General features: G+C 38.2%; 1 protein-coding gene across 7 annotated transcripts in view; it reads right to left on the bottom strand.

The window, feature by feature from the left end:
* Positions 1 to 16,493, bottom strand: part of LOC110336759 (E3 ubiquitin-protein ligase HERC2) — a 174,413-nt gene that overhangs the window by 100,781 nt on the left and 57,139 nt on the right. For all 7 annotated transcript variants that reach the window (XM_021219818.1, XM_029537466.1, XM_029537451.1 and 4 more), the window contains exons 20-25: positions 15,649 to 15,827; positions 11,114 to 11,298; positions 10,371 to 10,526; positions 8,485 to 8,670; positions 1,029 to 1,199; positions 393 to 496 (exon numbers count right to left, since the gene is read on the bottom strand). In XM_021219818.1, the coding sequence (XP_021075477.1) occupies positions 393 to 496; positions 1,029 to 1,199; positions 8,485 to 8,670; positions 10,371 to 10,526; positions 11,114 to 11,298; positions 15,649 to 15,827 (981 nt within the window). The remainder of the gene's footprint in view (positions 1 to 392; positions 497 to 1,028; positions 1,200 to 8,484; positions 8,671 to 10,370; positions 10,527 to 11,113; positions 11,299 to 15,648; positions 15,828 to 16,493) is intronic.

The following is a 16,493-nucleotide window of genomic DNA, read 5'->3' as shown; positions in this document are numbered from 1 at the left end:
TGCATATAAAACACTAGAGAGCAAATACGAGAAAACAAATAACAGCTCTGGGGCCTAAAAGAGGAGAACCCTGTCTCAGGAGTTGGGGAAAGATTTTAAATTGACACTCGATCTCTAATGTCAAAGTTTAATATGTGTGCTTCTTCTCTTTTTTTTTTTTTTTTTTTTTTTTTTTTTGAACATTTCTTTATTTCTGGCATGTTGTTAACTCTTCAAAACTTCTATATAATAAACCTTAACACATAAAATGCAAATTTATTTATCAAAAAACCCTAAGCCAACATAAATATTTTATGTCCAACTATTAGTATAACTAGGTAAAAAGTCATACCATACAGGCACTTAAGAAGGGCACCTCCTCTGTTTCACACAAAGCAGGCCCACAGCCTCACCTCCAAATACTGGCCAACACAGAAGGCATGCATGGATTCCTGTGTGTCTTCAAACTGCAAAGCTGCCTCCAAAGCTACCACTGGATCTTCCCCTGCAAACTGAGCTAAAACCAAAAGGGAAAGAGCAGTATGAGCTCAATGCAGCTTGTTCAACTCTAGCACATAGACAGCAGACAGGAAGTGAGTCTGGGTCGCTGTCAGGGAAGAATCTGCCGCTCTCCCAGGCTTGCCTCAGGAACTCAGAACTTAGAACAAGTTATACAAAGTACTAGAAGATAAAAATGCAAGGTGAGAGAGAGGTTGGGTGTGGTGGCGCCTGCCTTTAATCCCAGCACTCAGGAAACAGAAGCGGGCAGATCTCTGAGTGCAAGGCCAGCCTGGTCTACAAGATTCCAAAACAGTCAAGAGCTACATGGAGAAAACTCGTATCTCAAAAAATAAAACAAACAACAGGAAGAAAAGCTTGATGATGAGAAATTCTTCAACTTGAACCTAAACTTGTGAAGACAAAATCAATGTCCCAGATTTTGTTAAACCTGGGGCTAAATTTAAGAAATTATTCATAATTTCTGTGGACTTTACTTAAAATCAAACATACTGTAATTTTTAACTATGGAATAAAAAGTAAAGCCTTACCCAGTATACTATTTCCTGTTAAGGACTGTGTCTGAAAGTCTTTTATATCATATACTTTTCCATCAATTACAGTCCAGAAGCCACCATCTTTATTATGGTTCTCCAAATCAGCTTTGCGTATCAGTGTTACCTCCTCATTATTTCTACAGTTCTGACCAGTGAAAAATGACTCTATAGAAACAGAAACCAAACATCTGTCATCAGATCAAATGTCTCAACAATAAATCTTCAAAAACATAATACAGATGAAAACTTGAGTAGGAAAAGACCTTTTTTTGCATGCTTATGGTGTCTTTTTATGCATATATGCATAGGTGTAAGGCAGCAAGAGGTGGATTATGGTGTCTGTTGTCTTCTTAGATCAAAATCAACCAGATGTATTACTTATTGCTGAGTCTAGAGCTATTTTGGCTAGTTTAACTAGTCAGACTGCCCAGATGGTTCCCATAGCCATCCACCTCCTAGAAGCTGGGATTACACCCACCAGGCTTTTTTGTTTTTTTATTTTTTCCCTTTTCTTTTTGGGTTTGAGACAGGATTTCATATTACTATATAGCCTTGGCTGGCCTAAATCCCAGATTTCTGTCTCTCAAGTGTGGAGGATTAAGGATATTCACCTTCACATCTGGCTACCACCAGGCTTTTTTAACTGTGAATGATGGAGATCCCAACTCCATCCTCATACTTGCATAGCAATACTTTATCCCCTGAATCATCCCCATCTCAGGCACAATGAAAAATGAAAAAGATTAAGAAATTGATGATATTAATGTTCATTTTTGTTCATCAGAAAACAATGTGAGAAGAAAAAAAATCTTTAAGAAATAAAGTCAAAGGCTTATTGGATGCAAAGTATATAATTACTTTAAAAAGAAGAAAATGTGAATAAGACTTGAGTTGGCATTTTTGCAAAGAGAATGTTCACCTGGTTAACACACATGTAGAAGCATATTAAACCTGAATAATAATCTGAAAAAAAATTATAAAAACTAGGATATAATTCAGTAGTAAAATTTTTGCCAAGGGTATATAAGATCCTGGGTTTCATCCTTACCACCAAAAACAGAGGAAAAAAGGGAAGCCACAGCAAGATACAAAAAGGACAAGTGTCAGGTCCTGATGCAGGAGTACAAAAATCCTCAAACTGAGTAATGGAGATGAAAGCTAATACAGTAGCTACAAAAAAGTGTCATTTTGCACTAAGTATCATCTAGAAACCAGCAGTTCCACCAAGGGACACCCGATGTATAAGCCAAAACTTGCTGTAACCTAAGGAATCAGCAAGCAGAATTAATAAATAAGAGAATGGGCAAATGATGATATATTGCATATAGTAGTAAAAATAGAACTTGATTGCGGCATGAAGCTAAGAGACACAATGCTGAAGAAAAGAAGGCAGACCCAAGGATATAACTGTACAACTTCATTTATGTGCGGTTCAAGAACAGACAAAATTAAAAACTAAACTGTTCAGGAGCAAATGTTTACTTGATAATAAAATGGTAATAGCATTCATCTTGGAGAGGGCACCTTCCCAGATGAGGCAGTGTTTATAAAGCCTTGGCATGTTTCCATGCTTAACCTAGACAGATTAAACACAGCTTTCCCTGCCAGCAAACACAGAGCTAGTCTTCGCATTTGTGTGTGTACCGCATAAATATATATATAAAAGTTTTTTAAAGATGGTTTTGAGTGACTGTTGAGAGTTTGGCCCTAAACAGGACATATATAATGCCCCCTACCTTAACTCCTCAGGTGGCAGGGGAGATAGAAATGGGATAAGAGACACAATTAGGAGGAATGCTGTGAAACTATCTTCTAGATATGCCTGACTGTTAACTCCATGAACTCTCAGAAGTGAGGGCTACATGCATGAAACTGGGCCTATCAATAGAGTATCATGAGTGTGGAAGAGGTTCATAAGGCCCCGTCTCTCCCAGGGCAGTTAATGCAATTAGTAGCTGCTGAGAGAGCATTTTACATATTACACATTACTCAATAGTGTAGTCAGTTATGGCCTTTGTCTTAAGTAATAGCTCCCTACCAACACTCATGAAGGCAACACTAATTAAATGCAGTGGACCATGAAAGAAAGGGAAGGGGAGGGGAGGGAAGTGGGTAAAAGATTAATTTTGCGGGGAAAAAAAAAGAATCTGGTGGGATGGAGAATGGAATAAGGCAGGAAAATGTAGAGAATATGATCAAAGTATATCATGAAAAATCCAATCTTAAATATAACATTTTTAATAATTTTTCTGAGAATTTCATACATGTATACAATGTATTTTTATCACATTTACCACTTCCCCTCTCCTCCAATTCCTCCCAGATGCTGGCCCACCTGCTCCATACCCACTCAAGATTTATAGGGGTCTTTGTTTTTGTTTTTAATAATCTACCCAGTCCAATTTTTGTTGCCCATATACTCATGAGTATGGATTCTTCTACTTTAGTCCAGGAGCCACATCCACAAAGAAAAGTGACACCATTAACTCTCCATAGCTTCTCAGTTGGGAGTTAAGCATTAGAAACCCCTTTACAATCCATGTTACAATGTTGAATACCCTCATTTTTCACAGGTCTGTTTAAGCAACCACTAGTGCTATGAGTTTTACAGTGCAACAATTCTGCTCTGTCTGGATGTCTGCTTAATACTGGTCCTCCCAAACCTCTCTGGCTCTTGAAATATGTCTACACCCTCTCCATGATGGTCCACGAGCCGTGGAGTGGGTAGGGAGTCAGACTGATATCCAATGTGTGGCTGTACACTCCAGAGACACTTGCACCTTGTGCTCTGTACTTTGACCAGTTGCAAGCTTCTTCCTCAACTACCAGCCACAGTACAAAGAAACTTCTCTGGTGAAGTCTGAGAGCCATCCATAGAGTACATGGGTACTGACATAAAGCTTTATAAGGCAATTTGATACTGTGTCCATTTAGCAAAGCAATAGTACTAGGTTCACCACTGTTTCCTAAGAACTCCCCAATCATGACTCTTTGACCAGATTTACAGTACCAGAGATGCATTTCCTCCTACGAAGAAACCTTAAATCCAACCAACAACTGTTAGTCCTATATAACATCTCTGCCATTTTCACACTACTTTTACATTTTGCCACACTAATTGTTACTGTAGTTCACAGGGTTCATCACTAGGTTAAGAATGTTATTGAAATATGATTTAGTTTTCTTTCTTTTTTTTTTTTTTAAAGATTTATTTATTTATTATATGTAAGTACACTGTAGCTGTCTTCAGACATTCCAGAAGAGGGCGCCAGATCTTGTTACGGATGGTTGTGAGCCACCATGTGGTTGCTGGGATTTGAACTCAGGACCTTTGGAAGAACAGTCGGGTGCTCTTACCTGCTGAGCCACCTCACCAGCCCATGATTTAGTTTTCTTGATTTGCTGAACATATTCTGCGTGAAATTAATTTCTTTTAACTGAACAAGAGATCTTCTTTGGTATAACATTTGGTTTACACTGATGAATGTTCTGTGGGTATTTGAAAAGCATAGTATTTTCCCATTGTTTGTGTTTGATGGGTACAGTTAGAACAGTCAGATGGATGACATATTTCATGTTTTCTAGATTCTTGTCACTTTTGATTTAATGGAGCCTTGTGTTATAGCGACAGGGAATTTGAAATAGGAAGTATTAATTTGCTAAGTATTAAAGTAGTTGAAATTACAGTTATGTTATTTTCTGCTATTTTTGGTTTCTAATAGTTGTGCATGCTTTTATAACATTTAAAACAACCTTTACGGACTGGCGAGATGGCTCAGCAGGTAAGAGCACTGACTGATCTTCCGAAAGTCCTGAGTTCAAATCCCAGCAACCACATCCTGGCTCACAACCATCCGTAATGAGATCTGACACCCTCTTCTGGTGCACCTGAAGACAGCTACAGTGAACTTATAAAAGAGTGAGCATAAGTCCTAAAAACTCAATTTTCAACAACCACATGAAGGCTCACACCCATCTGTATAGCTACAGTGTACTCATATACACAAAATAAATAAATAAATAAATAAATCTTTTTTTAAAAGCATGCTTTACAGCAATTCTTGTACTATAGAATGTCTATTTCATTGGCAAAAAGACTTCCTTGAAATTTATTTTGCTATATTCATAGAATCTCTTTAAGTCTCTTAGGTTTCCTAATTCAGTTGTGTGTTTTGCTTGTCTGGTTTTTGTTAGTTTTGTTGTTTTGTCGGTTTTTTTGTTTTGTTTTGTTTAGATTTTTACTTTTTGGGTTTTTTGTTTTAGTCCTTTTTTATATTTTCTACTATCTCTGATTTTTAGTACATCTATCATGGGCAGCATAAGTTTTTGCTTTTAAGATTCAATTGAATGGGGCTGGTGAGATGGCTCAGTGGGTAAGAGCACCCGACTGCTCTTCCAAAGGTCTGGAGTTCAAATCCCAGCAACCACATGATGGCTCACAATCATCCGTAACAAGATCTGACGCCCTCTTCTGGAGTGTCTGAAGACAGCTACAGTGTACTTACATATAATAAATAAATAAATCTCTAAAAAAAAATTCAATTGAATGATCTTTTGATTAGAATGTTAGTCCCTTTGTATCTTGTTATTTGGTTCGTTTTGTTTTGTTTTGTTTTAATTTAGAAAATCTACAAATCTCTGGATTGTTTTCAAATGTACATTTTCTGAATATCTGTGGTATGAAAGATCTCACTGTAGATTGCTGTCTGTAAGCAGGTGAGGGCGGGTGAAAAATAAGGCTAGAGCCTACAATTGGGCAGTGGAAAAGAAGGCAGACTGAGAATTTTAGAGATGAGTACAGAGAGACAGAGAGGAAAATGAGGAGACAAGATGGAACCTATAGGAGAGGAAGAGGAACCAGAACCTCGCAGTCCTGGGAGCCTGGGCTTTCTTAGATAAATGATTAATAATAAGTAGGGTATGTTTGCTCCATCTAGGTGTGTAGCTTGAGTTTATATCAATTGAGTTTTAAGTTCTTTGTGTGGGCACTTTGTGAGTTGAGAATTTATTGATATAAATCTGACTGATAAATTAAAAAAAAAAAAGAATGTTAATGACTCTATCTCCATCCCCAGCCTACATTTACATATCTTCGGGTACATAATGGCTAGTCAGCAGAGATGAAGATTCTAGACCAGTACCAGCTTGAGTTGTCCACATCCTGTGACAAATGTGTGTAGTATCCCCAGCAATACAGCCTTATCACCAAGTTCTTGTGGGCAACCAAGAGCAACAGCAATAGCCTGTATATTCAGGAGGAGTCTCTGGTATATCAGTGAACAACAGCTTGAATAAAGATTTCCCACAGATGGCAATGGATCTTTTATTTGTCAACCAATGGTTACTGAGAGGAGCATTATACATGTATTTTGGAAGCTTATAAAATAATATATTTCCTTTTTTTTAAGGTTGTTACAGGCTCCATGGCACACAATGGATAAAGGCGCTTGCCACATACGCCAGACACCTGATGTCAATCCCAGAACCCGTGTATATGTGTAAAGAGATAACTGACTCCACAAAGTTGTCTTTTGACCTCCACGTTCAGGCTCTAGCATACATGCACCATAACTCAACATCCTAACCAATGCACACACAAATGATAATAAAAATATTTTTTAAAACATCAAGAAGCCGGGCGTGGTGGTGCACACCTTTAATCCCAGCACTCAGGTGGCAGAAGCAGGCAGATTTCTGATTTCGAGGCCAGCCTGGACTACAAAGTGAGTTCCAGGACAGCCAGGGCTATACAGAGAAACCCTATCTCGAACCCCCCCCCCCAAAAAAAAAAAAAATCAAGAAAAAAGATTTTAAATCAGTAAAATTTGATCAAATTCATGCTCTTATTCAAATTTAGCAGAGGAAACAGAAAGGGCAACACTTAAGTTCACTCTGAAATAAAAATAGAAAAATAGGACTGAAATAAGTTTTAACTACATTTTAAAATAAATTTCCTAAAAATGTAAAAAACTTGATTTGACATCCTAAGCAATTTTCTTCAGGAGTCCTGTCAGCTCTGGTTTAAGCTTAGAGTATAAAGGTGATTATGTAAAGGGGGAAAGGAAAGAAAATCAGCTAGCAAGAGCTTTCATGGAAACCAATATGTAACTCTGGCTAATTCTGAACCAACAACACCAGAATCACACAGAGCGGTGGCTTAGCTTCAGCTTCAAATATTCCACAGCTCAAAACTGGAGAAGTCAAAGCTTTGTTTCAACTTGCTACATACTACACTTTTGAGGTTTGATCTTTTGATGTATTGTAAATGATAAATACTAGCCACCATGGCCTTGCTGCTCCCAGGACTGACAGAGTCCACAAGTACACTGTGACCTTGCCAATAGTCAATAACTAGGCAGAAGAGACATGGGGGTAGGGCTGCCTGGCCTTGGAGTGTGAGGAGACCACAAGGAAAAGAGAAGGTGGAAAGAGAAGGAGGTTGACATGGGGAAGGTAAGTCATAAAAATATGGCCATGAGGGCTAGCCAATTAAAGTTAAGAGCAATCCAGATGAAACATGGCAAATTATAAAATGGGATTATCGAAGAGGAAATAGATTCTAATAACAGAGAGGTAAATATCTATCCAACTTTAGTGTTGATTAAGTCTTATTATAAATATTAAAGATGTGTGTCTTTTATCCAGGAACTGAATAATCAAAGGCGGGATAGAGGATATAAATTGAGATTAAATATTTTCTTTCTTTCATTTATTTATTTATTTATTTATTTATTATATGTAAGTACACTGTAGCTGTTATTTATTTATTTATTTATTTATTTATTTATTTATTTATTTATTTATTTATTATATGTAAGTACACTGTAGCTGTTATTTATTTATTTATTTATTTATTTATTTATTTATTTATTTATTTATTTATTATATGTAAGTACACTGTAGCTGTCTTCAGACACTCCAGAAGAGGGCATCAGATTTCGTTATGGATGGTTGTGAGCCACCATGCGGTTGCTGGGATTTGAACTCAGGACCTTTGGAAGAGCAGTCGGTGCTCTTAACCACTGAGCCATCTCACCAGCCCGAGATTAAATATTTTCGACAACAGACAATTACTAAAAAGACAAAGTCAATTGTATACAGAATTCCCTGTTCACCAATGTCAAAGCATCATGAATGACTTCAGAAAGTCAGCCCCAACCAGGCTACTCTATACCTAATCACCTAATAGAGACTGATAGAAAAACCATTCAGGTAAGGGTTTTTGAAAAGTTTCTAAATTTCAGAATTTAAATACTAAATGAAAAATCTCTCTTAAATGTAACCTAAATCTCTTATTTGGATAATATTCCTACTCATATGGCCATCAGTGAAAATAGCAGTAATTAGACTTCCTTTTTCAAATTCTTTCAATCAGAAAGGAAGGACTGGGTTATAGCAGACAAAAGTAAAACTTCCCTCAGTGAAGGTGCTTTAAGTGAAGATAGCATACCCATAATTCCAGGCCAGGCCAACTCTTCATGATCATCCCGCTCCTTTCCTGGTGCTAAATGGTTGAAACGATCCAGGTGCTCCAGGAGACCTCCAAGCAGAGGTATAGCTCCAGCCTCTTGCATTAGACTGGCGTTTTTACTGAGCAGAAGCACGATGGACACCACTAGCTCTGGAAGGAGTACACCTATATTTAAACAGAACAGTTAGTAAGCTTTTCATTTCACAGTGTGGGCTACAACAGCAGGCCCCTAGCATGCTCAACGTTAAAAAAGCAAAACAAAACAACACAGAATTAATAACCTTGCTCTGTTTAAATTCTATGTCACAGAACAAGAAAGGCTTATTATGTGTTAGGATATTTCTGTTAGCATAGTACTGTTTTTTTAAAGAGAGCAATACAGCTTTAAGATTGAACGTTTTTCACAAATAGGACTTTTTACTTGTCACTATTAAAAACCTTGATTTGAAATAGATTCTTGGGCTAGTAGTTCTGAACTCTTAAGGGACATAAATAATTTTCAGCCAGTCAGTGATAGCACACGCCTTTGATCCCAGCACTTGGGAGGCAGGGGCAGGCGGATTTCTGAGTTTGAGGCTAACCTGGTCTACAGAGTGAGTTCCAGGACAGCCAGGGCTACACAAAGAAACCCTGTCTCAAAAAAAAACAAAAAACAAAAAACAAAACAAAAAAAGAAATCAAAAACATACGAACTTCAAACACAGACCTATTTCACCTATGTGTGATTTATTCAGAAAAGTGCATGTTTGGCAATATTCTTACCATCTAAAAATAAGCCCTACAAAATAATGCTCTGATCTCAGAAAATTAGCACAACATTCTTAAAGTAGCAACTCATTTTTATATAGTCAAAAATGTAATGAAATCCTAAGCATTCATCTCCCTACATTTCCATCTGTAGTATACAGTTCCATTACCAGGTTACTTAACAAAAAGGGAAAGGGAAAAAAGGAAGGAGGGATGGAAAGACAAGGGGACTAATGGGAAGACCAGGAGTCACAACTGACCTGGACTCCCCCCCCCCCCCGAGATTTCTCAGACACTGAGCCACCAACCAGGCAGCATACAGTAGCTAATATGAGATGCCTGACACATATACAGCAGACAACTGTCTGGTCTGGCCTCAGTGAGAGAACATGCACCTAACTCTGAAGAGACTTGAGGTCTTAGGGAGTGTGGAAGCCTGGTGCGGTGGGGGTAAAGGGATGGGGACATCCTCTTGGGGGAGGAGGTACGGGATGGGGAGCCGTCTGGGGAGCAGATTGGGAGGGGTATGAAGTCTGGACTGTTAAAAATTATTAAAGAATAAAAACAGCCTGATGTAGCTGTCTCCTGAGAGGCTCTACCAGAACCTGACAAATACAGGGGCAGATGCTTGCAGCCAACCACTGGACTGAGCTCCCCAATGGAGGAGTTAGAGAAAGGACTAAAGGAGCTAAAGGAGTTTGCAATCCCATAGAAAGAACAACAGTGTCAACCAACCAGACCCTCTCAGAGCTCCCAGGGAGCCACCAAACAAGGAGTACACAGGGAGGAGTACATGGCTCCAGCTGCCTATGTATCAGATGATGGCCTTGTCAGGCATCAATGGAAGATGAGGCCCTTGGTCCTGTGAAGGCTCGATGCCCCAGTGTAGGGAAATGCATGGGCATGGACGTGGGAGTGGATGGGTGGGTAGAGAAACACCAAGAATAAAAATAAATTAAAAGGGGACTAGAAAATGTAGAGTTGAACACACCATTTTATCAGTAAAGGATACACCATAGCTTTTACCAGTCTCCTAAAAATGAGTTAACATATGTCCAGTCAAAGGAAAAGAAAGATTAAAAAAAAAAAAAAAGTAAAGAAACACTATAGAAAGGTACCTGTAAAGTCCCCTTCCATTATACAGGCCACTTCTGCAAAGTGCTGCCAGCTGCTAGAAGCAATGCTGGCAGCCACAGGCAGTATGTCTCCAATGTGTGTACACACAAGGGCTGTGTACTTTTTCAGCAAAGAGCCAACACCCATTAGCTCAGGACCTTAAAGAAAGCGTCAGAAAATTACATTTTCATTACTAAAAATTTCCCCGACAACCGAGTTGTTCGGGTTACCTATTTACCCAAATAAGAACAATTTACCCTGAGCCTTTGGCTCTTTTTTTTTTTTTAAATCACGGAACTAGAGGGATAATGAATTTGATTACATGCCTTATAACCTTAAGAATTTAAATGCTTAGACAATTAAAAGAAATAATATTGCTCCACCACTGGAGAGACAGTTCAGCACCCACATGGCAACTTACAACCATAACTCCAGTTCCAGGAAACCTGAAGCCCTCTTCTGACCTCTGTGAGTAACAAATGTACATGTGCTTCACATATATACATGCAGGTAAAGGAGTCACATATGTAAAAATGATTTTTATAAATACATATTTTTAAAGTGATTAGTATAAATATATATGCACAAAAAAAGTAGATTAAAAATGTAGCTTCCAGAATTTGTACATTTGGTATAATTTGAGAACCACATCTGGATACACATTCGGGGCATACCAAAACAAAACAAAAACAAAATTTAAAAGCTCCAAATGTATAAGACACCTTCATGTCTTAAAATAACTTACTGGAAGTATCTGAGATTGGACCAATATTTTCTCCTGGATAAAGTTTACTAATGAGCAGGCGCTGAAAGCGAAGTAACAGATCCAGTGAAGCTGATCTTTCACAACTCTGCTGCTCAAAGTCCAGACATGAGGAAATGCGGCGAGCAACATCTTTCAGTCTAGCTACAGTCTGAGAAGCAATGTTTCTAGGTAAGGGAAGAGAAAGTGAAACATGAAGGCTTTCTGTTAAAAAGCAAAGGAAAGAACTTTACATGAAATATTACCAGAAGCACAGGTTATACATAAGTTACCCATCAAATGTATGAGGTGGATCTGTATGCAGCAAGGACACGCTCATTCCAAACTGATCAGATGCCAAAGATCTAATAAAGCCCTACCAGAACATCAATGACACAAAATGAGAGCAGATCTTGCTCAAAAAGGTAGGGTTCTATACAAACGTTTGAAAGCTAAACTTTTTTTTCCCTCCAGAGCAGTACTTCAAATATAAATGTCATCTGTTCTAAAAGTCAAAATGTACTACATCACTACACTGCCTTTGCAAGTCTGCTTTCAGCGCCTGCGGAAGGATGGCATATGGAGATCCTCTGAGCAGAGAACACAGGAAGGAATACTAAAATGAGTATAAATTGCCCCTGATTAGAATAAGATGCCCAGACACAGCATGGAGCAGTAGCTTCAGTCCTACTATGTACTGAGATTTGAGCTCTCAAGGATGAGAAAAGAGGAAGAAAATCATGAGCTTCTGCCAAGTTTAAAAAGTAATGGAAGTTCCTATTCTATGAGCCAAACAAAGGTAGAAAGAACAAGGGTCAGAAGTAGAGGGGCATGAAAACCATGATGCTAGAATGAGATTCTGCAACATGGACTACCTGAGGCTTTGTTGTTTGTTTGTTTGTTGGCTACTATCTATATAAGCAGGATATAACTGAGGTCAGCATGAAATCAGTTCAAAGTGAACAGGGAACAACAGATGGAATTCTTGCTAAGTAACCACAACCCCAGCCGCAAGAGAGGCAGGCCTGAGAACAGAAAGGAATAGATCAATGAAGGGAAATAGAAAGACAAGAGCCAAAGTCAAGCCTGGTTCCAGGGCTGCCACAAATCAGACCTGCTCCAGGCAGATATATATATATATATATATATATATATATATATATATATATATATATATATATATATATGCTACCAACACCTATCATGGTCTCCAGAAGATCTCCAGAAAAGAATAAGAGCATACTTTAGGGTCCACCTCTGTTTTTAAATAATAATGTCTTTTGAGAATTTCATGTTTTATGAGACTTCACCTCTTAATTCCTACTGTAACAGCAGACTATTGAAAAAAATATTGATAGCTTCTATACTGTAGATGATATAAACCTTTGAACAATGTGAATGGAGTCAGGACAGTAAGAAAAAAACTGAGTAACCAGAGCTCCTACAGTAATTTAACTTATACACTGTAATAGTTGCTAAGATATAGGAACTCACCCTGATCACACATTACAACGAACACATAGTGAGGTCCCCTTTGACCTCCCCTGTGAAGCTCACAACCTGGAAAGTAGCCCTGACAACAGTGCAACAGAAGAAATGGGTCTAAAATTTCACAATCAAGATATATCTCAGTGGAGTGAAGCTGGTGAGATGTCTCAGAAGTTACAAGGACCCAAGCTTGGTTCCCAGCAACCATAGGTAATCTAAAGCCTATGGTCTTCATGTGTACCTGTGCTCACATGCACATACCCCCACACAGGCACATACATATGTACATAATTTTAAACAGTAATAAATCTTTTATAAAATGATACATCTTAAGGAGCTAATGGCACAAAAATTTTAGATTATTTCCTTTATTACAAAGATCCATAATCAGAATGTGTAATAGAGTTCATTTATTACAAAAGCATCAGAACTCTTTTACTTTTACATGTAAATAATATTCTGTAGTGCCTGCCAGCAAAAATTTCAAGAATCATTCTGAAATCTGTTCTTCATTATTTTTAGCAAGCTTCAATTTCATTAACTTCCATTTTTTTAAGAAATAAATGACAGGAAATGTTTCTAGGTTCTTTTACATTTTTAGACTATTTTGTAAAATTGAACTAATCAATATATGTATGTTCTGATCATTATTTGAAGAATAAAATATCTATTCATACAAAAATGGCACATTATGTATGCTTATCTTAACAGCCTAGATTTAGAGGCATTCAAAAGGCTTCTCTGACTGATTTCCAAAGAGTCTAGCAAAACAGGCATAACTGTGTGGCATATGTGGGAGCCAACCTGCCATAGGAGTGGGAAACACACTCACTACATAGAAAGAAGACCTAGAGAAAGAGCACCTATATGTAATTTTTTAGTCACATGAATAAAAGTAAAAGGAAACACTCAAAATGTAATATATTTACCCCATGCTCTAGCTTTGAGAGACAGTCCACAAAAGTGCAGCTAACAAAAACTTAGTCCTTGCTGGGCATGGTGGCACACGCCTTTAATCCCAGCACTCGGGAGGCAGAGGCAGGTGGATTTCTGAGTTCGAGGNCAGCCTGGTCTACAAAGTGAGTTCCAGGACAGNCAGGGCTATACAGAAAAACCCTGTCTCGAAAAACCAAAAAAAAAAAAAAAAAAACAACTTAGTCCTCAGTTGGGCTAATGGGAGGTGGTAGAACCTTGAGGAAATGGGACCTAGTAGAAAGAACTCTGGTCACTGGGAACTTTGTCACCTCAAAGGGGATACTGGGAGTCCTGCCCTTCCTATCTTTCTATTTACATCCAAGCCACCATAAGATGAGCATCTTTGCTCAGCCATACACTTCTACCATGATGCACCACAGGCCCAAATGCAACAGAGCCAACTAACCATGGAGTAAAACCTATGAAATGATGAGATGAAATAAATCCTTTCTCACAGTGTCACAAAGCTAACACATTAAAATACTTTGAAAATTTTACCATTTCAACATTAACTCGGCAAAAAACTATTGGTGCGTGTGCATATGTGTGTGTGTGTGTGTGTGTGTGTGTGTGTGTGTGTGTGTGTGTGTGTTTATTCTTTGAGTACTAGAGACTGAAGCTATCATGGTATGCCAGGCAAGCATTTTACAACTGAGTCCACCCTCAGCTGTACAGTCCTTTCTATTGGTTCTTATCACTGAAAACTTTATCGTTTTATTACTAAAACTGACAATAACAATTAATTTTAAAACTTAATCACCAGAAGTCCATCACTAACCAATTAAAGAGAGAAGTTACACTCACTCTACCTACGGCAAACATGGACACAGCTGCTGTCAGAACCTCGTCTCCTACTGTTTAGGCAACTCCCTGGGCCAGCCCACTAGAGCTCTACTCTCTTTATGAATATCAAATACAATATAGGCATGTTAGGAGGAACAAGTGGGAGATTCAGAAGTAGAGGGCTGCACTTATGTACATAGCAAATTCAAGGCCAAGCTGGTCATACTAGTCTGTCCCTTTGCCTTCCCTCCCAAAACTGAAAGCATAATAAACAAAGAGCCTAGATTCAGAAAACAGAATGTTAAGAATGTGATTTCTTTCTTTCTTTTTTTTTAAATGATGTATTTATTTTATGTCTATGAGTATTCTATCTGCATGTACACCTGCAGGCCAGAAGAAAGGCATCAGATCACATTATAGAAGGTTGTGAGTCACCATATGCTTGCTGGGAATTAAACTCAGGACCTCTGGAAAAGCAGTCAGTACCTTAACTGCTGAGCCATCTCTCCAGTCCCCGAATGTGATTTTTTTCACCGACTTTTTGAATTATCTTTTTTATCCAACTATGTCTAGTTTCAACCCTTCCCCAGGTTAACTTTGATGACAGCTTGAGTTTATTTCATCCTTACTAGACCTGAAGCCGGCTTTCCAAAGAACCACTCACTATTCTTTTATTACATTTTTAATTTAAATGAAAACTTATCTTGTAAGTTTTTCTTATAAGTTTGTCTTATAAGGTTTTCTGGTTTTGTCTTTTTTCTGTTTTGTTTTTCAAGACAGGGTTTCTTTGTATAGCCTTGGCTGTAGTATTAACCTCTTTAAAAAGTAACCTTGCCTGGGTTAGAGATGGCTCAGCAGTTAAGAGCACAGGCTATTCTTCCAAAAATCCTGAGTTCAATTCCCAGCACCCACACAGCAGTTCACAACTATCTGTAATTCCAGTTCTAAGGAATCTAACGCCCTCACACAAACACACACGCAGGTGTCTGTACATGAATGTACATAAAATAAAAAATATAAAAATAAAAAAATGTAACCATGCCATAAGTCTTATTCCTTGCTTATTACTGGGCATACAAATATTTTTATGACACTTCAATTGTAAAGTGTTACAAAACTTCTCCATAGCCTTTCTTCTTAGCCATGTTTAAGAACCTTCTCTTCACTCTAAACCTCTATTCTAGATAATCTTTCAAGTAAGTCTTCCACAGCTAAACCCACTCTTCAGGGTTTCACTAACTATTGAAAATGGAAATAGTGAACTAAAATACACCACAGTTAACGCTATTTACCTAAGAAGCTGCTGTATGAGTTGAACTAGAGGCAAGCACTGCTTGCCAGACGATTCATAGATCCCAGTATTAATTAGGTCTTTATCCAGAGGAGTCCTACTTCTATGAAATGTAGAGGCACTGGCTTCTTGCTCATCAATTTCTTTTTCCTTCTGTGCTTCTTTTTTGGCTTCTATATCCTGAAATTCATAAAACACAAAGTGGTGAACAGTGACCTCATCAGTACCACAGCAGTCCTAGCCTCAGATGCTGATGCAGACAACTGACAATGCCTGCCTGGATCCTGTCAGAAACCCCACCTCTTGGGTGCTATATATAATATATGTTTTAAATATATTATTCTCTTTCTTTCTGCTTTTCTTCTCTTCTTTTATGTGCATGCGTGTTTTGCCTACATGTATGTCTGCACAACATGTGTGCCCAGTGTTGGCAGAGGCCAGAAGATAACATCAAATGCCCTAGAACTTGATTTAGACATTGTAAGCCAGCATGTGAGTCCTGGGAATCAAATCAAGGTCATCCGGAAGGAAGAGCAGCAGCCAGTACTCTTACGGCTGAGTCATCTCTCCAGCCTCAAGACACTAAAATCTTTGCCACCAATTCTGACAAATACTAAGTATTTTATGACTCATACAGAGTCAGGAAAGAGCTGCAGTTTTCACATACCTGTTCAATTGTAACAAACAGAGCCCATCTGGGAATATATAAGCACACATGCATCTTAGAACTCAGCTAATGCCTCCCCAAAGTATTTAGTCACAGGGAAAATACATGCTCAAAGGGTTAGCACCCACTTTCTCCCCTGATGAGCTTAATAATCCTAATGATCACAGTAGACTTAAAAC

The sequence above is a fragment of the Mus pahari genome, chromosome 1, assembly GCF_900095145.1.
Source record: "Mus pahari chromosome 1, PAHARI_EIJ_v1.1, whole genome shotgun sequence".
In the NCBI taxonomy this organism is placed as follows: Eukaryota; Metazoa; Chordata; class Mammalia; order Rodentia; family Muridae; genus Mus; species Mus pahari.
Note: the sequence above shows the minus strand (reverse complement) of the source record. Positions and strands in the feature narration are given on the sequence as shown.